We start from the raw sequence: 26,208 nt of genomic DNA on the forward strand, positions 1-26,208 counted from the left end.
AACCCCTCCCTGCCACTCCCAGGAGCCAAGGAAAACCAAGATGGACTCTGTCCTTCTGACATCAAAAGGCAAGACGGCCTTAGCTGGGTAAAGCTCCGGTCAGGGGTGGGAGAGGCGCTGTGAGACCAGCAAGCCTCAACAGTTTGCAAGGACAGGAAAGGGAAAGGGCCAAGGAGGGGCTGACATGGCTTGAACCCTTGACCCTGGACCCCAGGACCCTGCTTACAAGAGCCTCAGGACCTGACACACTGGCTAGGGACACACTTGATGTCATCATTTTTATTCAGTTCTCTTTCTGAAAATAGGAGTAAACATACAATATATAGTCTCTATTTATATATATTAGACATCATTACCGGAGGGCTCAGGACTTAAAGGCAGTTTTAATTTTGACATTTGGTGGACGGGGAAAAAAGTGTCCGTGATTGCCAAAAGCAGAATCTTTATTATTAAACAGCGGTAACAGGAAAACCTAATGCTCTGTCAGACACAACTGAAACTTGGGAGACTAGGAGGAGGGTGGCAGATGCTAAGAAAAAACCCCAGACATGAAGCATCCTGCTCACCTGCATGCCCCATCCCTCAGCCCTGCCTCTGCTCCAGGAACCCAGGGCACACGCAGGAATGTATCATAGGCAGTGACCATTCTCACGGGCAAGAGGGCAGCAGGAGCTCGGGAGGGGCCCTGGGAGCTTCTGCTGGGGTTCTCCCTGTGCGGTCGGCACTTGGGAGCACAGGGTGCAGGCCCCCAACAGAGCAGCCCTCCTAGTATGCAGGGGACCCTCTGCGCACACCAGGACCACCTGCCTGCCAGGGCCCATGGCAGGAGAGGGACAGAGGAGGGCCTCTAACACCAACCCAGAGGGGCTGAGGGGAGGGGGAGTCCGGGGCTGGGAGCCTGAGGAGGAAAAGCAAGAGAAGAACCCTGGGTCTCCCTGTTCAGCTCCTGCAGCTGAGCCAGCTCCTTTGGCCACGGCCTCACCTGACCCTAAACGTCAGCAGCAATGGAAAGAGGGGCATCTCGAGCACGAGAGTACACCGAGGTTTCACTCCCAGAGGGGTGCCGCCCCACCCTGAGGATCCAGGCTCAGGGACACTGCAGTCAGGTCCAGGGAACCTTGTGGGTGGCCAGGAACTCACCGGCCCCTCCTGGGAGGAGGAGGTGCTGCCACCCCACCAGGGGCTCCTTGCGGGGCTGGTGAAGGCTGGGGCAGATGCTGGATGGGGCCTCAGTTCTTGAGGATGGTCTCGTAGGCCTGGTAGACGTGCTGTGACACCTCAGGTGCTCGACACTTCAGCGATAGCTGCGGGGAGAGAAGGGTTGGCGGGGACAGAGAGCGCTTATTCCTGGGGCTCCTCTCTGGGGTGGGAAGGAATAGGTGGGGAAGGACAAGAAGGCGGAACCAGAAGGAAGACTATGGTGCGCACACGTGGCCTGGTGGTTGAAGTGCGGCTGCAGCAGATGTGCAGTGCAGGAGAGGGGGCGGCCACCACAGCCAGCCAGCCGTGAACCAAATATACTTGCAGCCCACACACCGGCTGTCCCCGCCACCATGGCCCGCTGGTAAGCAGCGTGAATCACAGCCCGAGCTGCCAGGCATTGCCAGCCCCACCCCACAGAGCTGCCAGGCCCCCCCACGGCCCAGGGAGGGTGGAGGTCCCTGAGTGGGTACGGGGCTGGGAGGGAGGTGGAGGGGTTCTTTTCTGGTTTCCTGCCTAGGAAGCAGGTACGTCAGACTTGGCTCGGCTCTGAGTGTGGTAAGAGCCCGGAGAGCACTGGCAGGAGAGACAGGCGCCACCACCCTTCTGCCAAAATCACTGCTTTGAAGGGTAGTCAGGAGGGGGAGGGGCACACAGCACTCAGAAGTCAGAACCCCTGGTCTCCTTCTGGGATTCTGTGTGAGCAGTGGGGGGTACCAGCTCCTCAATCAGGGCCACCAGGCTGGGGAGCGCTGGGGTGAGGGCTGGGGTCCTCTGCCTATAGCCTGCATGCGTGTCTGCCCAGCTCTGGGGAGCAGCAGGGTTAGGTGAGGCCAGGAGGCCAGGCCATAAGATGGGGCGCAAGGTGTGGCTGGGAGGACAGAGGGGAAGGGGAAGAGAAAAGCAATCCGCTAACCTCCAAGTCCTGCACCACGGGCACCAGCAGGGAAGGTGGACATGCAGCATCCAAACACAGGGAGACAGAAATTACCACCACCGAAGCCACCGCTGCAGCCCCACCCAACCTCGGTGCTGATGCCACCAGCGGGGCCCAGGGAGCAGCATCTGTCTGGAGGTCATGCTTGCCCGACACTTGGGTGCAGGGTGAAGCAAGGCCTGGGCTCCAGAGGGGCCTGGGACAGCAGCACGGCCTCCAGGACAACCACGCGCTCCACTGAAGCCACATCCTGGCTGGAGTCTGACTTTAAGGCCAGGAAGGTCGTCCTTTTAGGAGGGCACTAAGGTGGGGAGGACAGGGCCAGGTCCTGGGCTCAGCAGAGCCAATTCCCAAGTCAGGTTGGCCTTGGGCCAACTGTGCCACCTCACAGGGCACAATTTTACAGAATCTTCTGGTCCAACTCACTGTTCTGACACCCAGTTTGGTGTCTTTTTTTTTTTTTTTTTTCTCTTTTTAGGGCCAAGCACTCATGGCATATGGAGGCTCCTAGGCTAGGAATTGAACCAGAGCTGCAGCTACTGGCCTATGCCACAGCCAGTGCAGGATCTGAGCCGTGTCTGCGACCTATACCATAGCTCATGGCAACACCGGATCCTTAACCCACTGAGTGAGGCCAGGGATCGGACCTGCATCTTCATGGGTACTATGTTGGGTCCTTAACCCACTGAGCCACAATGGGACATCCCGATTTGGTGTCTTATCTGGATAATCTGATGGGACTGAGTTGGAAACTTTCTGAAGTCACAATTCTGATGCTTTTTCATGCCAGTCTCAAAGGGAATCCAGCTTAGCTGGGCTAGAGTGTCCCCTGTCAGAGCCAACCCCCGGCCTAGGAAGGGGGTGGGGTGGGAAAGGCTGCCTGGGACAGGAAGGCAGAGGCCCCAGGAAGGAGCAGGGGCCCTCACCGTGAAGTTAGGGTTGCCGGGCTGGATGCGCAGCTCCGCCAGCACCCAGATGCCATTGGTCAGCTTGAGGGACTGGTAAAGCATGTCCTGGCCCTCCACGTTCCTCTTGGCAACTGTGAAGATGTTGCTGCTCTGCAGCCTGCTGCTCACGGCCTCTGGGGGTCAGAAGGCCCCCCAGTCAGCGATGTGGGAGCCTGGGACATAGGCGAGGGGCAGTGTGGGCTGTGGGGCAGGGCTCAGGAGTCCCACCTGCATTGAGGGGGCAGTCTCGGATCTGGAACTGGGCTTCGTTCTCATTGGGAATATCCTTCCACGTGGCCAGGAACATCTGCCGGTCTGGAGCGGGTAGAGATGGGACCCTGATAAACCTGTGGCCTCGCTCATAACTCTCAGCCCCTCCTGCTTCCCTGGGCAAACCCTGAGCTTGGTGAGGGTGGCTATTGGTGCTGTTCCAAAAGACCCCAGGCTTCCCACCACTGGACCTTAGCTTTCTCCCCACCACCGCCCACACACGCCCCCCTTTTGCTGTGGCACCAAACAGCCTTATGAGTCATAGCCTTCGTTACAAAGCTTCTGCGATGCCAGAGATGATGTGGGCAAAGTGCTCCCTGCAGTACCAGTTGATAGCAAGCCCTCTGGGTGCTGAGATGTTTTCCTTGGGGTTCCAGAAGAGGCCCAGGGGATGGGACTCAGGGGTGAGGCTTGGCCTGGGCTCCCTGCTGGGGAGGCTATGGGATGACTGTATAGAGGCAAGGCTGAGAGGCAAAGCAGAACCCAGGAGTGAAACAGCCCCTGCATGGCACAGTCTCCCAGGTGGGCAGACGAGATCTTGGGGGTCCTGATAGAAGTGTGACCCTCACTTTAGGCTCTGCAGGGGAGCCAGGTACTCAAGTACACCATCAGGGGGCAAATCTGAGCCACCCTTTCTAGGCACCCCAGGGCCACCCTCATGACTCACCCATCTTCCCATCCTCCACAAAGAGGATGTGCAGCGGGTACAAGGTGCTAAAGTAGAAGACGTCGATGTTGTTCTTTACGGCCACCTAGGAACAAGGGGAACTCTGGTTTGTGCCTGATGCTGGATATCACCTGAGGCCCTAGGAAGCGCCTGCTCCCCGAGAACCCTGCTGAGCAGGTTCCCTCACACGGTGTCCCCAGTAGCCATGCCCCTCCATCCCTCTGCCCAGGCCTCCCCTGCCAGATCTGTGATCAAGAGCACAAGTACACAGACACAGGCTTTGGCCAGCACCAGCTGGACCTCAGGCTCCTCCCAGGGGAAGGCGGGAAGGACTAGGGTGCTCGGCCTTGCCCAGAACACACCTGGAGGTTGTTCAGAGGCTCCATCTTCATGACTGAGCCCACCGTGTTGAGAGGTAGGCTGATTTCCACAGTCTGGTTGGGGCTGAGTGGTGCGTGGACCTGGAGGGGGGCGGCGGGGGCCAGGCCAAAGCTGTGGAGAGAGAAGCCCCCGTGGGGATGGCAGGGGAGCAGGTGCTGAGACAGGACGGGTGGGCTCCTCGGGTTCTGGAGCTGGGGCAGCAGCTGGTGGGAAGCCTCGCCAGCAAGCTGGGCTCATCCCAGGTCCAGGCCTAAAGGACCAGCTCCTGACCACCCCTCCAATCCCTCAATGGCCACATGGACAGGAAGCGCCCTGGGCTGGCTCAGGGCCTAAAGCATCTCTGCTCCTCTTTCTCCTCTGGGCGAGGCACTGGGCAGGCCCAGGTGAGTGTGGCCCTGCCCTGCCTTCAAAGAGCTCCATGTAATACCAGGAGCCTATATGCTTCTTCTAACTTGAAACTTTGTGACTGCCCAAGTCATGGCGGCCAACCCCCATCTCCCACAAGGAATCAGACTGACCCAAGCAAGATGCTGGGTTTTACTGACTGGGTCAGAACTGGCCAGACCATAACATGGCCACGGAGTCTCAGGAAAGCCCTGCTTCTTGGTAAAGCAGCACGTGGGCAAACCAGGAGGATGCTCAAGAGTGAGATTCACCCCAGACACAGGCTCTGGGAAGATAAGTCACGACAGTACTGAGACCATGAATCAAACATTCACTGCGCCTAGGCTGGGCATTTGACATTATGCCAACTCCTGTACTTGTAAAAACAGCGACAGATATATACTCTCCTATCTTCCAGGACACAGGGACTCAGGGAGGGGTGGGCCCATGTCCAGACCCTTCAGGGTGAGTGGCATTGCTGAGATCCAGAGCTTGAGCTGCCTGACCCCAGCCTGTGCTCTGCCCATGAAGGAGATCAGACCTTTCTGGGACACAGCAGGAGACAACATGGGGGAACCTCTGGCCATTGTGATGGCTCAGCACTCCAGGCTTTTCTGGGAGCTCTACCACTGCCTACTGTGTGACCTGGGGCAAGGCACCGGCCCTCTCTGACCCAGGTGTCATTGCTTACTAAAGGGTGGGTTAATGGCATTGACCTCACTGGGCTGCCAAGAGGCTCAAATGAGACAAACACTCGCCTAAAGAGTTCTCAACACAGGGCCTGGTACCCTGCAAGTTTTCAATACAGTAGGCTTGTGAGCAATTAGCAGGACTACCCCTGAAGCCTGGAGTGTTTCTGTGGCCTTTAGGGTCACCTGAGGATTAGTAGGAGAGCACCATCACTCTCCCTGGTCTGACAGAGGGTCAGCAACCACTGGCCCACAGGTTCTCCCCGAGGAAGCAGCCCCTTCAGTCAACTTCTTAGAGGCTCAGTTTGCTCATCACTAGAGCCACTCAGGAAGAAGGATCATCAGGAGAGGCTGCTTGGGTTCCCTGGAGAGCCCTGACCTAGCTGGCCTGCTCCATGAAGACCCTGATGGCGCCAGACAAGGGATCTTCCTCACTGACCCCCCAGAGCAGGGGACCTGGTGGGGTGGGAGCCTGCAGCAGCCACCACTCCCAAAGGCCCTGTCTGATGGTTTAATGTTGCCAAGTGGGGAGGCTGGCAGGCAGGCCCACTGCTCACTAGCCTTCTTAAGAGAAAGGTGCTGAGACAGAAGCCACTTGGGTCTGGAGAGGAGGCTCCAAGCTCCTTTTACTTTTTTAATTTTTTCCAAGCTCCTTTTATATAGTATGTGTGTCAAAGGTAGGCTCCTAAGCTGGAGTTGGGGGTTTTGTCAGCAAAATACTCCCATGGGCAATAGAAGGCGGCAAAAATAAAGGGAGATGGTGAACCCCCTCTATCCTTTTGGTGTATGCATACATAAAGAGGTCACTGGGCAAGAGATCACTGCTTCAGAGAGTTTTGGCCTCAGATGTGGTTGTGAGCAATATCCTCCTTCAGCAGGAAGAAAAGCTACAGGCCTTGGCAGCCCTCAGTCCTAGCCTGCAGTCACCAGGGTGGGCTCTTGGCAGGCTGGCCTCGGGGAGCTCACCTGTTGCGGTTGAACTGGATGGCGAAGTCGGTCATGACCTGCAGGGCCTTGTTGGTCAGCTGCAGGTCCATGGTGATGGAGCCTACCTGGCGGGTGAAGGTGCCAGAGATCTCTAACCCTTTGGCCTTCATGGCTGGGAGCCAGACCTGCAGGGAAGATGATGGGGAGGGGGCTGGTGTTCGCCACGTCCCCCAGCTCAACAGCCCACCTGAGGGTCCTTACCCCTCCTTGCACCTTTAGGGGCCTCTCAGATGGACCACACCTACCTTTACCATCTCAGGATGACCGTGCGACTCTCGGTATGGAATGAAGGATCCCGCACGGCCTGCCCAGGGCCCCCCGCCCCAGTGTGGCTGCTGGGCACTCGGTGTGCCCATGGGTTTACTGAAGGTCCAAAGAGGGAACAATCAGAAGCAGGGCTGAGGAAGGCCACGAGACAAGTGGGGCCTGCCAGCCTCCGGACCAGCCAAGGAGAGGCGGGAGCCCAATGGTAGCCTGGGGCTCAGCCAGAGCCTGAGACCTCCCTGGCTGTTACAGCCTGTCCTTCCTCACAGAAGGCAGGGCTGGCCTGTAACTGTACAAGGTGGACTGACAGAGGACAGAACCTAAGAGGACCCTCGCATGACGGGCCTGATGCTGCTTGCTTGGCCATCCTTGTCATTTGAGTCTCAGCCCAAGAGCCACCTCTTCTGGGAAGCCTGACCCCAGGCTGACTCCAGGCTCCCACTGCAATGATATTCTAGCAGGTTAACTGTCTCCTCTACCTAGACAGCTCTTTGAGGTAGAGGCTCTGATTCTCTGTCTTTGTATCCTTAGCTCGGAGCTTGACATGAGACTGGTATTCAGGGAATATTTGCTGAGTATACACTATGAATTAAAGCCCTGCCCAGAGTTCCCACTGTGGCTCAGCAGAAATGAATCTGACTAATACCCATGAGGATGTCGGTTTGACACCTGGTCCTGCTCAGTGGGTTAAGGATCCGGTGTCGCTGTGAGCTATGGTGTAGGTTGAAGATGTGGCTTGGATCCCAAGTTGCTGTGCCAGCAGCTATAGCTCTGATTAGACCCCTAGCCTGGGAACTTCCATATGCTGCAGGTGTGGCCCTAAAAAAGAAGAAGAAGAAAAAAAAAAGTCCTGCCCATGAGGGACATCCAAGGGGTTTGATCCTGTGGATATGCAAATAACTTTCAGGCCACCATTCTCAGTGGGATGGCTCACAGCCTCCCCGCCCCCCGCCAAGGCCAAAAGGCTCAGGACCCACCCCTCAACCAGCTTCCCCAGGGGGCCTTGTATCAGCTCAAGTTGTTATGGCCAGGAACCAGAACATTTGGGCACCAGCCCTCTGCCCACCCTGACCCCTAGGCCAGTCATGCAGCCCAGGTCCTGTCAACGCCATCTCCTCCCATCTGCCACCAGGTCCTTTGCTCTCCCCTCTGCACAGATACCACCTACATGCATCTGAGCCACCATCAAGTTTACCAGGTAAGATGGCAGTCACCATGTAGCTGCCCAATGCTTCTATCCCCAATCTCTGCAGCACCAAAAGCCATCTCTTAAAATGCAAATCTGATCACACCAGTCTTAAACCCCCTCAATCCTGCAATGCTTCCACTCCCCAGGGCCTCCACGGCCTGGTACCCAGCCCTCCCCCCTTGGGCTCAGTGCTCATGGCTAGCCTCTGGCCCTCACACACACCCTGTTCCTCCTGCTTGGAAAGTGCTTCCCACTCCCACTCCATCCTTCTTGCTAACCCTGATCACCCTTTGCTTCCCTTAGACAAATGTGTGAGGGCAGAACCTCACGACTTCAACTCTGAGCCGTGACTGGGCACACAGACAGCAGCACCCAAGAACTCCCACGGAACTTCCCCGCTCCTCTTATCAGGCTTCCGTTCTCAGGTTCTTGCAGAACTGGCTCTTTCTGGCACTAACACCATCCTGACTGCTGAGGGTTAGGACCTTGTCTCTCGGTCACTGTAGGTTCATGGCGTGTAGAACTAACTGTCTGCATCTGCTGCCCCAAATACTTGAACTCCAAGTTCTTATACAGAGAGCTTCATCCCCCTTGACCAGAGGTGGAGAATGACAGGTGGGGCGGGGAAGTCACATGGGACAAACAATTCAAGGTAGTCACAGTGCTATTAGGAAAATGTAGCCCATACAGCTACTGCTTCTGGATGAAGAGCACACCCACACCCCAGAACCCTCCTGTGACTAAGGTAGTGGGGAAGTCCTACTCATGTTGCAAGGACCCCTCCGCCAGGCATTCTGCTCTGATTACTTCTAACCTGCTGATCCCTCACCTCTCCTTCCAGTTGGTACACTCACTGGCCCTCCAATGAGACAAAGCAGAGATAATAGCTGTCAAAATGAACATAAGCAGAGGTCCAGCCCCCCAAGGGCTAGCTGACTTTGACAACTCATAACACTGAAGCAGGCACATGGAGGCTTCCAAATACTTTCAGAGGTGATTACGTAAGGGTTAGGGTCAGAGGCTATGGTGCCACAGCCCTACACTCAGTTTCAGACTCTGTCACGTACCAGCTCTGTGACCTTAGGCAAAAGCACTCAGATTTCTCAACTGTGAAATGGGAATAACAGCACCAGAAGGCCACTGGGAGGATTCAGTGGGATGGTGGCTATGCCATCCTTGTGCAGGTAGCATTAGACTTGCTGTCTGCTGGGTGCCCCTCAGGTCCAGATCCTGCCAGGAGGCCTGCCTGGGGGTTCTGGCCACCTCTGGTACAGGTTCAGTGGGCACACCTGGTGAGGTCAGGGCAGGTACTGGCTCACAGGTTCCCAGTCACGAGGGAGATGTCACTGTGCCCTCCCCCACCTCCCTGAAGTCCTGCTGTGTCCTGTTCTGGGGAGGGAACTTCACAAGAGAGAGGGGGGCTCTGGTTGAGATGGTGTCTGCTCTGAGTGTTGTGAGGGATCAGGACAAGCCCGCCCCCCTCTGGCAGCTTCCATGATACTCTGGGCCTGGCCCACACTGTGCTGTTCCAAGTGCCAGGCCTGCGTGTTCTCACACCAAATCCAGCTCTCCTTCCCTTGCCTGCACCCCTAGCAAATGGCAAGGCCCTTGGCCCACTACTTCTGCCAGAATCCTCTCCCCTCGAGACCCACATCCTGCTGTTCCTACTTCCAGTCTAGCCTCGTCTCCAACTCGTATCTGGCCACCAACAGCACTTGCCACCTCCCGCCAGTCTCCTTACTGGGCTCCTGACTTCTCCTCCCCACTTCTGGGCCGTCCCCCACTCTGTAGCCAGAGTGATCTCTCTCAACTGCAAATCTGCTTCATCTCTACTTGAAACTTTCCAATGGCTCCTGACGCACCAGGATCGAGAGCAAACCCTCACAGCCTGGTGCTGCTGACCTCACCAGCTCCCTGCCTCTTAGCTCTACTCCAGGCAGGAGTCCTGGGGTGCACAACTGCCCTGGGGGCCCAGTGGGCCCAGTGGGCGGGGGGGGCATCTCCTGGCCACACAATGGAGCAGGGGGTGGGGGCAGTGCCTTTTAGTGGGCTGACATCAAGGGTGCTGCTGTGGAGACAACAGTCTTCACGAGCTACCATCCTGCAGCCCTTGATTATGTCCTGCATGGTGGCAATATACCCTGAAATTTCTAGGAAACTAATGACGGTGAAAATCAAGGGCAGCCTGTCCTTTGTTCTGTTTGGACCTTTACTGGGAGTCAGTCAGCACTTCAAAAATTAATGGCACCTCCGGCCACACGACTCATGACATTCAAGCTGCAAACCATACAGCTGTGGCATTATGGCGACTCTGAACGGCTGCCCACACCTGACCATGTCATCAGGTCTTCTGGGGTGGGTGTGCTCAGCCTCCACATTGAAATATATCATTTCATTTTCTTCTTTTATGTCTCCTTTATGCAGTGATAGCACCTTACTGTTTTTGAAATTCTATGTGAGGTAGGCTGTACAGGCAACAGATCTCATTTATTAGGAAAGGAGTGGGAGTCATAACATGCCTGTTATCAGTAAGGGGCACTGGGTTGGACAGCACTGAGAACCACTGACCCAACTAGATGGGACTTTTGTCAGCCTTCTGGAAAGTGTGGGCTCTGCCTCAGCTCCAGGCTGGGAGCCCTCTCCCTGTTTGTGCCTCACTAACTCTGACTTGATCCACAGGCCTATGCTCTATTGACACCCCCCACTAGGAAGCCTTCCCCAGGTCCCAAGGCCCAAATGAACATCTCCTCCATGCTCCCCGCTGCCCTCAGCATTGCGCTGGCCAGCCGCTGCTCTGGGGGGCCCATCCCTACTGCCAGAGGCTATCCCATAGAGTGGGCCACTTGAGGAGCCCATCCTTCAGCCTCTCGCTTCTCTCTGCTCCTGCCAAGAGAAACTGCCATACTTACTGCTTTGGGAGCCACATATGATCCTGACAGGGTGCCCACGCTACTGGTCAGGTCAAAGAGGTCACTCAGGCCACTGCCCATGGGTGCTCCTAGGTTGGCTGGTACTGCTGCTGCTGGGGGTGCCACAAAGTTGGGGGCCCCAATCTGGAAAGGATGGGAAAGAGGTCAGAGGCAGGCATCAAAGATAGGGACATCAGGGCTCAAGATGAGTATGGCCCCCTGGTCCTTCAGAAAACAGGGGGGCAGGGCATGAGGGGGTTCCACAGGGCTGCCATCACATCAGCTCTAAGTTGTAGAAACAAGACAGAGTAAGGTGGGTGGAGAGGAGAGGCCAAGCCCTCCCATGCCCTGCAGCCCTCAAGCCTTTGGGGTGACCTCTGGGAAAGGACTGGGGACACTCACAGACTAATAGCCCACAGATTAAAAGGGGTACTAGAGACACAGTGCTATGAGGGGGCAGTGCTCAGCAGATGGGAGCACGGCCTCTAGGATGTGAGAGATGGCTGGGGGGACAGAGAGCTGACGAGCCTCCCAATGACAAGGCAACTTCGTTGTAGGGCGGTGAGGACAGGGCAAGGAATGAATGTGGGAGCCCACTGGCAGAGAGATGCCAGGCAGTCAAAGCTGAGGCTGCCAGGACATTGGACAGAGGCCAGGGCTAGTAGGGAGGGTTTGCTTTGACATCAATTAACCCCTGGGATGCCAGGTGGGCGATCTAGGAGGAGCAGGGACAAATACTTGGTGACACAAAGGTCAAACCGTACCCCTTCAGGCTCATCCCCCATCTCCAAGCAGAAGCAGGCAGGGTGATGAGAACAGGCAGCCACATGCAGAGAGAAAAGCCAGGAAAGAAGACACAGAGAGACAAGAGAGGGAAAGAGGGAAAAGATTAGTCACTACTGCTCCACCCAAAAGGGCCTAAGGCAAGGCTGTGCCGGGCCTGGAGGGGCCCAGACTGTCTCTAAAAGGGCACTAATCCTGGGGCTCACCCGACCCTTGTCCTGTGCCAGAGCACCCCCTACCCTTTCTTGTGCTGCAGCCTTGGGTACCAGAGCCAGGCATGGCCAAGTGACAAGGGCCCTACTGCCCCCTCCACCTGGCTCTATCAGCTGCCTAAAGAAGTCCCAGGGAGACATCTAGGCCAGTCCTCCCACCTCCTTTCACAGGAGAGGAGGGACTGTCCCTGGCCTCTCATGGGCTTCTCCCTGGCCTGCTAGGCTGCTATTCCCAGTCGAGGGTGTGGGATAAGTGGACATAGGCATGGCTCCTGCAGGCTTACAAGGCCAAGGTGCCTGTGCGACCACTCTGGAGAAGGGGCTAGGACAGGCCCTACACAGCTGCGGGTCTCTTGGGATTCAGCAGCCCAGCAAGGGACTAAATTCTGTGCCTGGCACTTAGCAGCTGTGTACTCTTGAAAGGAAGGTCACCTGACCTCTTTAAGCCTCAGTTTCTCACGCATTTGTAGGGAGCTATGTGACCACCGTTGCTGGCAAACTGTACCTGAAGCCCTTGATTGGAATCTAGCAGAGGGTGTTCAATGATCGCTCCTCTGAGATCAATTATTAACATCACACAGAGGGGCCCCAGGACGTACCAGGCTGTCGAGGCCGCCGCCAAGAAGGTCCACAGCTCCCATTTGCACCGAGGAGGTGGCCAGTGGGGGGCCACTCACCGGAGGGCCGAGGTCCAGGTTGAGGAGGTCGCCCAGCAAGTCACCCTGGGTGGGGATGACATCCAGCTGCTCTCCAGGGGGTGCCCCAGCAGGGGCCGTCTCAGGACTCTCCGTGCTCTCACTCCTGCCAGGACATGGAGGAGAGGTTCAGCAGAGTGGGGGGTCAGGCTATCTCAGGGAGGCCAGAGTCCCCACTCTCTAAGATCCACCCCCAGTCTATATGGCCTTCTTCCTCCCTCTTCCCACGTCTCATCCATCTTTTTGGCTCTCAAGAGATCCAACTTCACAAGCTGAATGAAGGGAGGGCCATCTGCATTCCCACCACTCAGCCCACTCTAAACAGAAGACCAGGAGTTCCCGTCATGGCGCGGTGGAAATGAATCCGACTAGGAACCATGAGGTTGTGGGTTCAACCCCTGGCCTCACTCAGTGGGCTAAGGATTCAGTGTTGCCATGAGCTGTGGTGGAGGTCACAGATGCGGTTCGGATCCTGCGTTGCTATGGCTGTGGTTTAGGCCAGCAGCTACAGCTCCGATTGGACCCCTAGCCTGGGAACTTCCATATGCTGTGGGTGCGGCCCTAAAATGACAAAAGACAAAATAAATAAATAGATAGATAGATAAATAAATAAATAAACAGAAGACTAGATGCTGGTCCCCAGAGAACTGGACAACCAGACCAATAAGCCACTGGAAACGGCAGAGGAGGAAGACAAGAAGAATGGGGCTCTGGAGTCAGACTGAATCGGGTCTGAGCCCAGCTATGCTGCCTGGGATGCTGCACCAGGCACTCAAGCTCTCTATGCCTGTTGTCCCTGTCTGTGAAGTGGGGACATCTCTCAGAGCTGCTGTCACCCAGTCAACACCTGGTGTACAGTAAGCATTCGATAGAACGTCACTAGAACTAACTTTCCTCAGACTCAGGCCTGAGTGCCTGTGCTAGAACTGAGGAGGCAGGTGGGAAGGTTGAGGCTGGCGACTGGCCCACTTCACTCACGAGGCGGTGCGGGGTGGCAGGCTCTTGTGCACGACGCCCCGGCCCCCCTCCACAAAGGCGCTGGGTGGCTTGTGGTAGACAGAGGCCAGTGTGCCGATGTAGCAGATAAGCTCGTCCAGCAGCGTAGGTTCAATGAGGTCTGTCTCTTCTGAGATGAGTGGCTTCTCAGCCAGCACCACCTCCTTGGCAGCTACAGGGTCCGTGGAGAGGAGGCGCCAGTAGATGTAGCCTCGGTCGCGCAGGTCCGGGTTGTCCGAGTCCTGGGAGATGATGAGGAGCCCATGAATCTCACAGCAACCAGGTGAGGGGAAGGTGGGGGAGCCTCTCCCATAGTCCCATGACACAGTGTGATGAGCACAGGGCTGCTCATGACAGACCTGAGAGCCCCTGGGGCCTGTCCCTAAACCACCTGAACAGACCTGGCCCAGCCCACTGGTTTCCACGCTGGCCTGGCTGCGAGTAGGCCACCCCACCCGTTTCCACTCCCCACCCTCTCCAGGGCCTGCCCGTCTGGCTTATGGACTTCCGCCTCCTGTTATGGTCTGGCCCATGTGCTCCCGCCACACCTTGATTTGTCTGTGACTGAGCTCCCTGAGCAGGGATCCTGGATTGCTCTGGAGCCAAACCCCAGGTCTTTTAGGGGCAAGACCACCCAGGTCTGGCTTCTTGGACTAAAGCTCCCTCTGTGGAGCAAGGGCTGTGCACCCACCTGAGTGGCCAAGCTGAGGACCTGCTGCACTAGCTCCTGGGTCTCTGTCGGCTTCTTTAGAAAGAGTTTCACGATGGCTGTCAGCAGCTGCAGCTGGACCTGCAGGATGACAGAGAGGAGTCGAGGAAGAAGCAGTGTGACTGGGGATAGCAGGAAACCAGATAAGGACCCCAAAGAGGGGAAAAGGTATTCAAAGGCTGAGAATGGCTTTCCTGGGTTTGGGGTTGGCTATGCAAACAGGCCAAGGCCAGCAGGGGGTGCTAGTAGTGCAGAGTAGCCTTGACCTTGGCATCATGGCTCAGGAAGGAGCTGGCCATGGCACTATCTGGCAGCCTCAGGCAGGAGGGGGGCTGCCACCCAGCTCTAGGGTCCCAGAAACCCTCCCAGGCTCCAGGCCCACAGTGCCTTTAGGAGCTCAGAGAGGCAACATGTGTGCCTGGTATGCTTATTAAAGATCATCTGTCACCAAAGGGAGAGGGTGCCAGAGAAGCCCAGCGGACTGGATCAGCAGGGCCCACAGAGCCAGTGTGTCACTGAGGAACGCTCTCAGGGAGCGGGAACCATTCCTGCCCAGCCCTCCATCAGCCCATGTCACCCAATGCTGCCTTTGCCTGAATATGCCTCCCAGGCCCCCACACTGGTGCTACCCCGCAGTATTACAAAGACTTTCCAGCCCCTGGGCTGTTCTGTAGAGAGAACCCTTGAAGGCAGGAATGGCATCTGCCACTGCTCATCCCTGGTTACTGTTCATTCTAGTGCCTGGTGCATAACAGGCACTTAAAAACCTGCTGACCTCTGAAAGGTCAATTCTCTGCACAGAGCCCTTAGCCCCATCTCACTTTTGTCAGCCCTGGGACAAGAGGACAGCCTGAACCTCCTGAGCCTCAACCGTGCCAGGGACAGCCTGCAGCAGAAAGGTGGGAAAGGGGCTAGCAGCACCTCCTAGGCCTGTGGTGCAGGAGGGCACTTACAACAAAAACAAATGGCTTAACTGCCTTGCTAGGCAGGGCAGGCTGCCAGTGGTATGTGGGATTGAACAGATGCAGTTGGTTTCTCAGACTAAGTATCTAGAGTCCTTGTAATTTGGTGACACATGGGCAAAGGGCAGAGGAGCAGGTGGCTGCTTCCAGGATGGGAGGTGGCTCAGTGACTGGCTTCTAGACCTGGTTCAAGCACCCCTGGCCAGGTAGCCTAGCGAAAACCATCTATTCTCAGGTGGTGAAGGAGAGGAATCTCTGCTTCAGGGGGGATTCTTGTGAGTTTTTCCTCTTTTTTTTGGCTGCCCTGCAGCATATAGAGCTCTCGGGCCAGGGATCAGATCTGAGTCGCTGCTGCAACTTAAGCTGCAGCTGTGGCAATGCCAGATCCTTAACCCACTGTGCCAGGCCAGGGATTGAACCTATGTTCCAGAGCTCCCAATACACCACCAATTCCTCTGCACCACAGGGGGAACTCCTCTTGTGAGCCTAGAAGACAGCAGCTAATGGCTGCCTACTGGGAGCCAGAGTTCAATCACATCTCATTTGAATTCTGACTCAGCATATGGAGGTGCCTAGGCTAAGGTTGCATCAGAGCTATAGCTGCTGGCCTATGCCACACCCACAGCAACGCCAGATCCGAGCTGCATCTGCAACCTACACCACAGCTCACGGCAACGTCGAATCCTTTAACCCACTGAGCGAGGACAGGGATTGAACCTGCAACCTCATGGTTTCTAGTCAGATTCGTTTCCACTGAGCCACGATGGGAACTCCCAAAATTGAAACCAAACCAGAAACTTTGTGTGTCTTTAACATAAACCATCATAGACTGTCCTCACAGGTCCCCCTTAGGTATTCCAGTGCGGGAGGCAAACGGCTACACTTGGCACCCACACGTCACCTCACTGCCTGTCCACATGGTCAGTGCAGTGTTAGGAGGGCACTTCCCCAAGTCGGCTACTCGACCTCTCACCTGGGTGCTCTCATCATGGAAGCCTTCCAAGAAGCTTTCCAGCAGCTCGTCCGCGTTGTCTATCCGCTCGGCGTACTCGCCCACAATCCAGATCATGGCCGCCCGGGCCTCGGGCTCGTCAAGAGAGTCCAAGTTCTCGCACAGTGTGGCGATCACACTCTCGTACCTAGAGACCAGGGCGCGGCTGGCACATAAGCACTGAGAGAGCCTGGGCTGCCCAAGGGAGACCCAGGAAGGGGCAAGAGAGACAGACCCCAGAGGTCCCAAGAGTGTGGTAAAAGGATTTGAGTTTTCTCTGTTACATTTTAGTTCTCATCTGGCAGCTCAGGAGAAGTAAGAAAAGATAAAGGGTTTCTTTTGAGAACGCTGTTCTCAGCAGAGGGGAGAGGCTCCTCCTGGCTTTTCCTCCCACCACCCCTGTTCCCAGCACCCTCACAGGGAGAGGCAGCCACGTACTTGTTGGGGTACTTGCGGAAGATGTCCTTGATGACCACGATGGCTTCCTGGACCACATAGTTGACCTTGGTCTGGATGAGATCGAGCAGCGTGCTCACACAGCGCTCAGCAGATTGCTATGTGGGAAGAGGAGAGTGTGGGTAAGGCCTGCACCCATCTCCAACAGAGCCTCTGACCAGCATGCCTTGGTCAAGGGCTCAGTCACACTTTGCCCACCTTCCTTTTCACAGCAGGAAAACAGAACACTCTCCGCAGGTAACAGGTGGGAGACTGAGTACAAAATGATGGTTCTGGGATGGCAGGGACACAGGGAGAGAGAATTAGACTGAGGAGAAGGCCAGGAGAGTGTCTGGGAGCAGGGAAGGCCTTTGGAGCTCTTCCAGGCTAAGCCCTGAGGTAGTGTGACAATACTACAGTCTGACCACATCTCACTTCTATTTGTTCCACAAAAGGGTTTCCTGTGACCAAAAACACTTAGGAAGTCTCTGCTTGGATCAGCCCTCCCCACACCCCCTGCTCCAAAACACTATGCTAATGCATGCTCTAGAGGAGAGATTTCTCAGATTGCCAAAGGGAAAACGTTTCAAGGGGCTGAAGTGACCAGCTGTCCCAGATCCTCTAGCTCTCAGTGAACTCATTTAAGGAGAGTAAGATCTGGAGTTTCCGTCGTGGCGCAGTGGTTAACGAATCCGACTAGGAACCATGAGGTTGAGGGTTCGATCCCTGGCCTTGCTCAGTGGGTTAAGGGTCCGGTGTTGCTGTGAGCTGTGGTGTAGGTCGCAGACACGGCTCGGATCCCGAGTTGCTATGGCTCTGGTGTAGGCCGGCAGCTACAGCTCCAATTCGACCCTTAGCCTGGGAACCTCCATATGCCATGGGAGCAGCCCTAGATAAGGCAAACAAACAAACAAACAAATAAATAAATAAACAAAAATAAGGAGAGTAAGATCAGTGGTCAAGGAGAATTTCCACAGGCAGAGAATGAGAGAGATGAAACAGTAGGACACAGGGGCCTGAATGACCCTTGGGAATTTGGCAAAAAGGCACAAGGACAGCTGAATCATGACACTTGCTGAAATGCTCAAGAGTCAGAGTAGAGCCCTGTCTCAAAGCTTCACAAAGTGAAAGCTGAGTCTATCAGGGCCACCACCAGCTTGGAGCTGCCCCAGTGTTTTACTAATGTGCAGGAGAACCCAGGAGTATGATAGGTTAATTTTCTCTGTGGCCACTCAAAGGCCTAAGGGAGATTACAGGTGAGAAGCAGCCCAACTAATTCTGTACCACGGGTGCGATGGGGGTGACCCCCAGGCCTTCCTGGACCACAAAGAGCTGGCAGATTCTGGTTGAATCAGACTGGTTGCCTGGTTTCAGTTTCCCTTCCCTTCCTCCTCCCCCAAGTTGAGGACCGTCTCAGAGCCTCACCTCCACCTTGATGGCGCAACGGCCAATGGCTCGCACAGCTTTCCGTACAAAGTCCACATCCACCTCTGTCGCATACTCTTTCAGCTCTGCCAACACCTATGGCCCAAACAAAGAAGACGATGGAGTTGAGGGGGAGGGGTCTGGACAGCAACCTCGGAATACCCCTGGGCTGTGGCTACGCACTGACCCCTGAAGGATAGGACTATGCCTCCTGTTCCAGGCAGAATTCCCAGGGGAGGGAGAAAGCTATCAGACGCCCCAAGAGGAAAACAGGAAGGACTCACTGGCAGGGCTGGAGAACCCTTGTTTTGGTTGATTGAGCTAATGTATCCACCTAACTACCACTTCTCAATGGATGGATGGTTAAGTAATAACATAGAGAACAAATGCTTTAATAACAAAAACATCAGTTCATATTTGTCGAGTGCTTGCTTACAGAGCCCTGTGCCCCCGGCCACACCCTCTGTTGACCTGGGCGATGTTGGCCTGCGAGGCCAGGCGGATCATGATGTCCAGCTTTTCTAGCTTCACGTAGATGGGGTCGTTGTATTTCACGAAGAACACCTTCATCTCGTGCTTTAGGATCTCAGGCCTGGTGGTGGGCAAGATTGCAAAAAACAAATCACAGAGGAGTTCCTGTTATGGCTCAATGGGTTAAGAATCGACTAGTATCTATCCGTAAGGATGCAGGCTTGATCCCTGGCCTTGCTCAGTGGGTTAAAGGGTCTGGCATTGCTATAAGCTGTGCTGTAGGTTGCAGACATGGCCTGGCTCTTGTGTAGCTGTGACCAGCAGCTCTGCTTCGATCCCCAGCCTGGGAACTTCCTTATGCTGCAAGTGCGGCCCTAAAATGATGAGAAAAAAAAAAAAAAAAAAAGAACAAGTCATAGGCCCTGTGAGAAAACCCCTTCCACGTGTATCTGAGGGCAGCCTGATATCTGTGAAGTCAGTCACTCCCACAACTGAACCTGCTGACCAAGGTTCTGACTGGCCCCTGCATGCCCAATCACATCCCAGGAAGGGAACAGGGAAACTAACAAGAAACAGTTCACACTCAAGAGGCTGGAGACGCCAGGCAGTGGCCTCGGTTCCAATCCTACCTGGTGACTACAGGCTCATTTCCTCACTCATGAAATGGGAATTGTTCTGTGTCGGAAGCATTACCATTGCAGGCCTGAGTCTCTAGTCTTAGAAAGGCCCAGCATCTGTGAATTTGGCTTCTGAGAGTGCTCCCACCATTCCCTAAATGATAAAGGTGGTTAACTGTGTCTTTTTTTTTTTTTTTTTTTTTTTTTTTTAGGGCTTCAGGTTTGGCATATGGAAGTTCACAGGCTGGGGGTGAGGTGGAGGTGCAGCTGCTGGCTTATGCCACACCAGGATGCCACAGCCACTGTGATTCCAGATGTGAGCCACACCCATGATCTATACCACAGCTTGCAGCAGCGGTGGATCCTTAACCCACTGAGCAGGGCCAGGAATCGAACCCATGTCTTCATGGATACTAGTAAGGTTTGTTTCCACTGAGCCACAATGGGAACTTCGCTGTGCCTTGACTGTATAAACAACATAGTTTATGCTGAACACCTGCTTTCCTTCCAGAAAGCCTAGAATTTTGAAAGGTGTCAGGTAGAGGGTACTTATGACACTTGCTCCCCAATAAAAATCCAGGGTGCTGAGTCTCAACAGGCATCCCTGAGGGGGAACATCCTGTACACGTTGCTGCACTGCAGCTGGGGAAGGGTGCACTGTGTGTGACCCCCTGACGGGAGGGAAGGAGGGGGCATAGGCAGCCTGAATTCAGATTCCTCCAGACTCCTCCTGTCCTCCTTATCATCCAGTTGTGCAGCCCTTCTAGGCTGACAGTAAATACCATCAATGGGAACAATGATATGCTGTCTCCTATGAGTTCTACTGACTTTCTGAACCTGGGGGTGGTCTTGGGGACCCCAATACAGATACCTACGCAACAGGGCTGCTGTGAGAGGCAGAGGCAAAGCATCTAGCATGATCCACGACCCTTGCTAGTAGTGTTGTCATTGCTCCCTCACCTGGCACCAACCACCAAGTTTTTCTTAGCTGAGGAAACTCGAGGCTGGGGGGTTGGGGGCAATGCACTAGGTCACACATCCAGTGCATTAAGGGCGGGAGCAGGATGAGAGCCTCACCCCTATCTGACTCCTACTCCCATGCCCTTCTAGAACAGAAAGGAGGAACCAGAAGAAATGGGGACAGACGTTATAGAGGGGAAAAAACCCGGCAGAAAGAAAGGAGCGCCCCGGCCCAGGGTGGTCTTCAGTGCTGCCGAGCAAGTGGTGGGATGTCCTGGCAGAGCCAGCGGAGGAGAATCCCGAGCTGGGAAGTGGCAGATGTGATTTCTGCAATCAGGACTCGGTGGGGCCTGGGTCTGGTGCTGCCTCAACAACATGGCCAACTCCTTAGGAGGTTTGCCATGTTACAGGAAGTGCCCCTGCTGAGCGGTATCCACAGGTCACCGCACCTCGCTAAACCCATACTGCAAATGTGAACCCCTAGTCTCATCCCTCCATGTCAGTACTCACAGAGCTTTCCCAAATTGACCTCTCAAACCTTTACAAATGTCCCAATTCCACTCATGTTTTTGGGCCCCCCAGTGTATGCTAAGAACCAGACTGATATTATAAGTACAGGGAGCATGTGTTGTCTTCCGAGAGGCCCTGCTCTGCTTATGTGTAAGTTGCTGAGTGAGCCATTTGACCAGAGGCTCGAAGGAGAATTAGAGTCTGACCCCACCCCACAGAGCTGCCAGGGCTCCTTCACTGGATTGGTCCTTGTATTTCAGCCCCACCCACTAGGATATTGGGTGCCTTCCCTGAGAAGCCGTGCTCACTGCTGCGGTCGTTCATACAGAGTGGACAGAAACAGGCTGCCCAGCACTCTGAGTGGCCCCACTCTGAGGTTCTCCGACTCAGGGAATTTGACTAGAGCTACAGACCCTCTCCCCTGGAAAAACATGTGCACATGTGTGCACACATACAAAATCTTATACCCTGTTTTTCGGAAGGGCTGTGTGGACTATGGAGTCACCCACTGTCCATGGTTAAGAAGTGCCAGGCTAGGAGTTCCCGTTGTGGCACATCAGAAATGAATCCAACTAGTATCCAGAGGATGTGGGTTTGATCCCTGGCCTTGCTCCAGTGGGTTGGGGATTTGGTGCTGCCATGAGCTGTGGTGTAGGTTGCCAATGTGGCTTGGATCCCACATTGCTGTGGCTGTGGTGAGGCTGGTAGCTGTAGCTCTGATTCGACCCCTAGCCTGGGAACTTCCATATGCCATGGGGGTGGGCCCTAAAAAGCAAAAAAAAAAAAAAAAAAAAGAGTGCCAAGCTAGGCTTTTCACCTGGCCTACTACCTGGTTAGGCTAAGCCAAGGTTTCTCAGCCTCAGCACTACTGACATTTGGGGACGGAGAGTTCAGTGGGGGCAGAGCTGTCCTGCACTATTGGATATAGAGCAGCACCCCGGCTTCCATCCACTACATGCCAGTAGCACCCTCCACTGTGACAACCAGAATGTCTCCAGACATTGCCGAATGTCCCCTGTGGGACAAAGATGCCCGTGGCAGAGAACCCCTGGGTTAAGCTACTGAGACATCTTGCATGGCGAAGGTCAGTTTCCCTCTAGGCCTGTTCCCAGCAGGAGACCCCAGGGCACACACCATCTGTACATGGCAGTCCTGGTACCTTTTCTGCACGATGAGGTTGATGTTTCGCAGGGCCACATACTGCAGCTCAGGCTCCGCTGACAACAGTGTGACCAGGGGCGGGGCCAGCTTCTTGAGCAGCGTGCCATAGTAGTCTAGGTCCTTGGACAGCATCTCCATGAACTTCATCAGCACCTTCACAGCAGACAGCACCACAGCAGAGTTGGCGTGGGAAAGCCTGGGTGTGACCCGCTCGCAGATGCTGCGGTCCATTCCAAGGGGGACAAATGGGAGAGACAAACAAGGGGAAACACCCTGATTTTAGTTATTAAGGTAGCATGTCTTCTGTAGGAGGAAGATTTAGTTCCTGGTACTGTTTCCTGCTAACTGACCCCCAAAGCAGATTAAAACCAGTCTGAGCCTCAGTTTCTTCATCTGAAAAATGAAGGGTTGCTAGGGGCTTAAAGGAGACAATGCATGTGCAGTATTGAGTACAGAGCCTGGCACTCAGTAAATACTGGATAAATGTTACCTCCCTCCCTTCTCCAGCTACAAGCGAATCCAAGAGGGCAGGATATCATGTTGGTTAGGACCCAGGGTCAGGGGAGACCTAGCTGGGTGTCCTATGTAATTTCCTTTACCTCCGTAAGCCAGAGTTTCCTTACCTCTAAGATGCGGACAATGATGGGGCTACCCTCACAGAGTTGCTTTAAAGGTTATCTAATGCACAGGAAGCACCCAGTGACAATTCAAGGGATGGTGGCCTGAGGCTGTCCACCTCCTTACTCAGCCCGAGGTGACCAAGGTCTCTGGCTTCTGTTCTGTGCCCACAGTGAGCGACGGCCTGAAGCACCACCACTGTCAGCCTGGCTCTGTGTCTGAGGATGGTCTGTGGGGCAAGGCCCTGGAAAGAGGCCCACCAGAGGCCTGGAGCCCAGCTCATGGCTGCAGCCCCTTAGGGCCAAGCCCGGCGGGGCTGTAAACAAGGGGCAGCCTCTCACCTCTGGGCCTCTCGGTCATCCTTGGGAGTGTAGTTGGCCAGGCAGTCCAGAATGAAGATCTGGCCCCACTCAGTGCACTCATTCAGGGCTGTCAGCAGCTTGTTAATGGACTGCGGGTTCAGGTCAAGCAGGTTGCTGCTGGGGTGAGACTCAGCAATCTCGGAGAGGGCCGCCACTGCATTTGCTACCACCTGGTTGAGAGGGTGGAGGGGTTAGAGGCTGGGGTGCGGTCTGCAGGCCAGGGCAGTAGTGGGGCTAATGATGTGGACCAGACAGAGCTCAAATATCCTGGAAGACCCTATAGGCAGGGTCTGGATCTCCGAGACTCACTTCAAGCTCATGCTACGATTGATTCCTCTGTAAGCTGAAACTAAAAGTGCACCTGCCATTAAAGAAAAACACAAGATAAGAAAGCTCTAGTCCCAAACCTGGCCAGAGAAAGCACTCCTGCTACCTAACAGCAGTACCAGTCTACCAGCTCCAACAGCTCTCTGTAGGGGTTGACACCTGTGCTTCTCAGAGCTAGAAGGTTCCTGCAGAGCCACTCAAGGCTGCTAGGAACAGATCTGGGCTGGAGCACAGAAGGGTTGCCTTGTGAAGCTCTGGGTGTGCAACCCATTTCCACCAGAGCAGCTGGTTTTACATGTGTACTGTGTGGTGTTCAACCTTCCTTGAACCAAGCAGAGCTCCAGTGGCCATCTCTGTACTGGCCACTTGGCTCCTGTGTGTGACTGGTTTTAGTGTTACACAGAATGGGACAGCTGGGCCAGGCAGGTTGTACATTGCCTTTTTTTTAATCTTTTTATAGCTGCACCTGCAGCATATGAAAGTTCCCAGGCTAAGGGTCGAATCAGAGCTGTATCTGGGGCCTATGCCACAGCAACTTCGGATCTGAGACCCATCTGTGACCTATGCTGTAGCTCATGGCAATGCCAGGTCCTTAAGCCACTGAATGAGGCCAGGATCAAACCCATATCCTCATGGATACTAATCAGATTAGTTTCCTCTACTCCACAAAGGGAACTCCACATTTCATTTTATTTAAAAAAATTTTTTAATCTTTTTGTCTTTTTAGGGCCACAGCCGCTGCATATGGAGGTTCCCAGGCTAGGGGTCGAATCAAAGCTGTAGCTGCTGGCATACGCCACAACCATAGAAACGCCAGATCCAAGCTGAGTCTGCGACCAATACCACAGCTCACAGAAATGCTAGATCCTTAACCCACCGAGTGAGGTCAGGGATCGAACCCGCATCCTCATGGATCCTGGTCGGCTTTGTTAACCACTAAGGCACTGACGGGAACTCCCACATTTCATTTTAAATATGGCCCTACTGAATTGCCCACCAAACCGAGGAGACCAGGTCCCCTCCCAACGCATCCTGGTGCCTTTTCTCCGGTTACACTACTTCAAGGGTAACCATCTCTAACTCTGCAAAGAGTGGGGAAAGGGAGAAGCACCTCCCATTCACAGCTCATTGATGGTCTTGGTGAGAGGACGGTGATAACAACAGTGACTAGGAGTTTCCGTCATGGCTCAGGGAACCATGTGGTTGTGGTTAATGAATCTGACTAGGAACCATGAGGGTGTGGATTTGATCCCTGGCCTCACTCAGTGGGTTAAGGATCCAGCATTGCAGTGAGCTGTGGTGTACGTTGCAGACGTGGCTCGGATCCTGCGTTGCTGTGGCTCTGGCGTGGGCCAGCGGCTACAGTTCCGATTAGACCCTAGCCTGGGAAACTATATGCCACGGGAGTGGCCCAAGAAATGACAAAAAGACCAAAAAAACAAACAAACAAAACAAAACAAAACAAACCCCAAAAAAACCAACAACAGTGACTAGAAGGGGAAGGAGGGCACTAGTCGTAGATGCATATCCACTGTGTGCCAGGCTATGCTAGGCACGATACCTTCATAGATAAAGCCTCATACACTCCTGGTAACCATGCAGAAATAGATTCATCTTACTGATGAAGAAAAGAGGGCTCTGGAAGGTTAGGCAGCTTGCTCAAGGTCGCAAAGCTTGTTAGAGAGAGCCGTGCAGACAAGAGCATCTAGGTCTAGCTCACTCCAAAGATGGTGCCCAAACCACTGCAGGCAGGAGAACAGCTGGCCCACCCCGCAGGGCTCTTTCCAGGAACTGAAGCTGCCTGGTGGAGGGTCAAGCCAAGGCCTTCCAAGGAACCCTGGAGGAGGTAGAGGTGACACTGTGGGTGGCAGTGACTTACCATGGGGTTAGAATCAGAGATGAGGTCTTTAAGAGTGTCTAGGAAGCCCTGGTCCTCTACCAGCTGGGCGTTGATGTCGTGAAGCTTGGCCACGCACACAGCTGCTGTCTTACGCACATAGGGGTCCTCATCCTTTAGGCACTTCCGGAGTGGCTCACACAGATACTCTGTGATCTTGTCGACACGGATGCACCCCATGGTCCGCACAGCCAGAGCCCGGATCAGAGGGTTGGGGTCCTCACAGTCCTAAGGGGAATCAGCCATTGGCCGAGGTGAGCAACATCATACAGCTACCATGGGATCTCCCACCAATTGTGGCCAACAACATCAAAAGCAAGGGCCATATATGGGCATCTAACACCTGCCAGATGCTAGGCTTTGCACTATCCTCCTTGATCCTCATAGCAGACACAGAATACAGTTCCTATTTTACAGGTGAGGGAGCTGAGGCTCTCAGCAAGGTCGGGAGCTCACCCAGTCACACAGCAGAGCCATGACCCATCCTGCATCTAATATTTCAATTAGGCCCTAGGACTCACCTATCTGGGCATCAATGGGAATTAGGGAGCTAAGGTTATAAAGTGCAGAGCTGACACTGCAAGTCCCTGCTTCTCCCCAATCTGGAGGACAGAAAATGCAGAAAGGAGCAAAGTCTAGAAGGGGAGCACAGCTCTCAGATGCGTGCTGCATCCTGTGCTGGCAAATGACGCAGGGCAGTGGCTCACCCCAGGGAACAGGGGGAACAACAGGCCTGGGGTGACCTCACATGGAGTGAAGTAGCAGGGTCTGTGGCATCTGCTATTCTGAAGAGAGCTGGGGCCCTCTGCTGGAGGAAGAGTCCCCAGGATGGGAGCCAGAGGGCCCAGGCCCAGAGCCATAGTGCCCCACCCTAAGAGACCGGGGGGAGCAGTAAGCAGCTACACCCCTCCTCCCACAAGCTCCTGCTCACCTTCACAAAGGTGTTGACGGCCATAATGGCCATGTCTGGCTGACTCTTGGCATAGTTCATCAAGTACAGGTACACTAGCTTCTTCAGCTCCAGGTTGTCCGTCTGCATACAGTTCACCACATCGGGGAAGAGGGCACTGGAAGGTCAAAGCGGTGTCAGTGCAAGGAAGGCCAAAGAAGAGAAAAGAAGATTTTTCAGGCAGTTAATGGAGGGTGCGGAGGGGGGTGAGTGGGAAGGAGGGAAGGAAAAGATAACAGGTCTTCCTAGTAAAAGGCAGGGCAACAGCTTTTACCATGAATATCTACTGGTAGAAAATGAATTC

At 54.7% G+C, this 26,208-nt stretch overlaps 1 protein-coding gene across 13 annotated transcripts in view; it reads right to left on the reverse strand.

Moving 5' to 3' along the window:
- AP1B1 (adaptor related protein complex 1 beta 1 subunit) overlaps nt 261-26,208 on the reverse strand; it is a 50,714-nt gene continuing 24,766 nt past the window's right edge. For 4 of the 13 annotated variants that reach the window (XM_013990391.2, XM_021074365.1, XM_021074368.1 and 1 more), the window contains 19 exons: nt 25,887-26,022; nt 24,938-25,183; nt 22,711-22,901; nt 21,750-21,971; nt 18,504-18,624; nt 18,033-18,128; nt 16,611-16,726; nt 16,155-16,320; nt 14,202-14,300; nt 13,493-13,752; nt 12,419-12,620; nt 10,825-10,968; nt 6,442-6,587; nt 4,384-4,513; nt 4,022-4,106; nt 3,313-3,399; nt 3,064-3,218; nt 2,117-2,125; nt 264-1,304 (listed from right to left, as the gene is read on the reverse strand). In XM_013990391.2, the coding sequence (XP_013845845.1) occupies nt 1,230-1,304; nt 2,117-2,125; nt 3,064-3,218; nt 3,313-3,399; nt 4,022-4,106; nt 4,384-4,513; nt 6,442-6,587; nt 10,825-10,968; nt 12,419-12,620; nt 13,493-13,752; nt 14,202-14,300; nt 16,155-16,320; nt 16,611-16,726; nt 18,033-18,128; nt 18,504-18,624; nt 21,750-21,971; nt 22,711-22,901; nt 24,938-25,183; nt 25,887-26,022 (2,686 nt within the window). In that variant the 3' untranslated portion in view covers nt 264-1,229. Of the gene's footprint in view, nt 1,305-2,116; nt 2,126-3,063; nt 3,219-3,312; nt 3,400-4,021; nt 4,107-4,383; nt 4,514-6,441; nt 6,588-10,824; nt 10,969-11,588; nt 11,610-12,418; nt 12,621-13,492; nt 13,753-14,201; nt 14,301-16,154; nt 16,321-16,610; nt 16,727-18,032; nt 18,129-18,503; nt 18,625-21,749; nt 21,972-22,710; nt 22,902-24,937; nt 25,184-25,886; nt 26,023-26,208 lie in introns of all 13 variants that reach the window. The other 9 variants (XM_013990389.2, XM_005657365.3, XM_021074363.1 and 6 more) reach the window with 5 other exon arrangements.

This window comes from Sus scrofa, chromosome 14, assembly GCF_000003025.6.
Source record: "Sus scrofa isolate TJ Tabasco breed Duroc chromosome 14, Sscrofa11.1, whole genome shotgun sequence".
NCBI classification, from domain to species: domain Eukaryota; kingdom Metazoa; phylum Chordata; class Mammalia; order Artiodactyla; family Suidae; genus Sus; species Sus scrofa.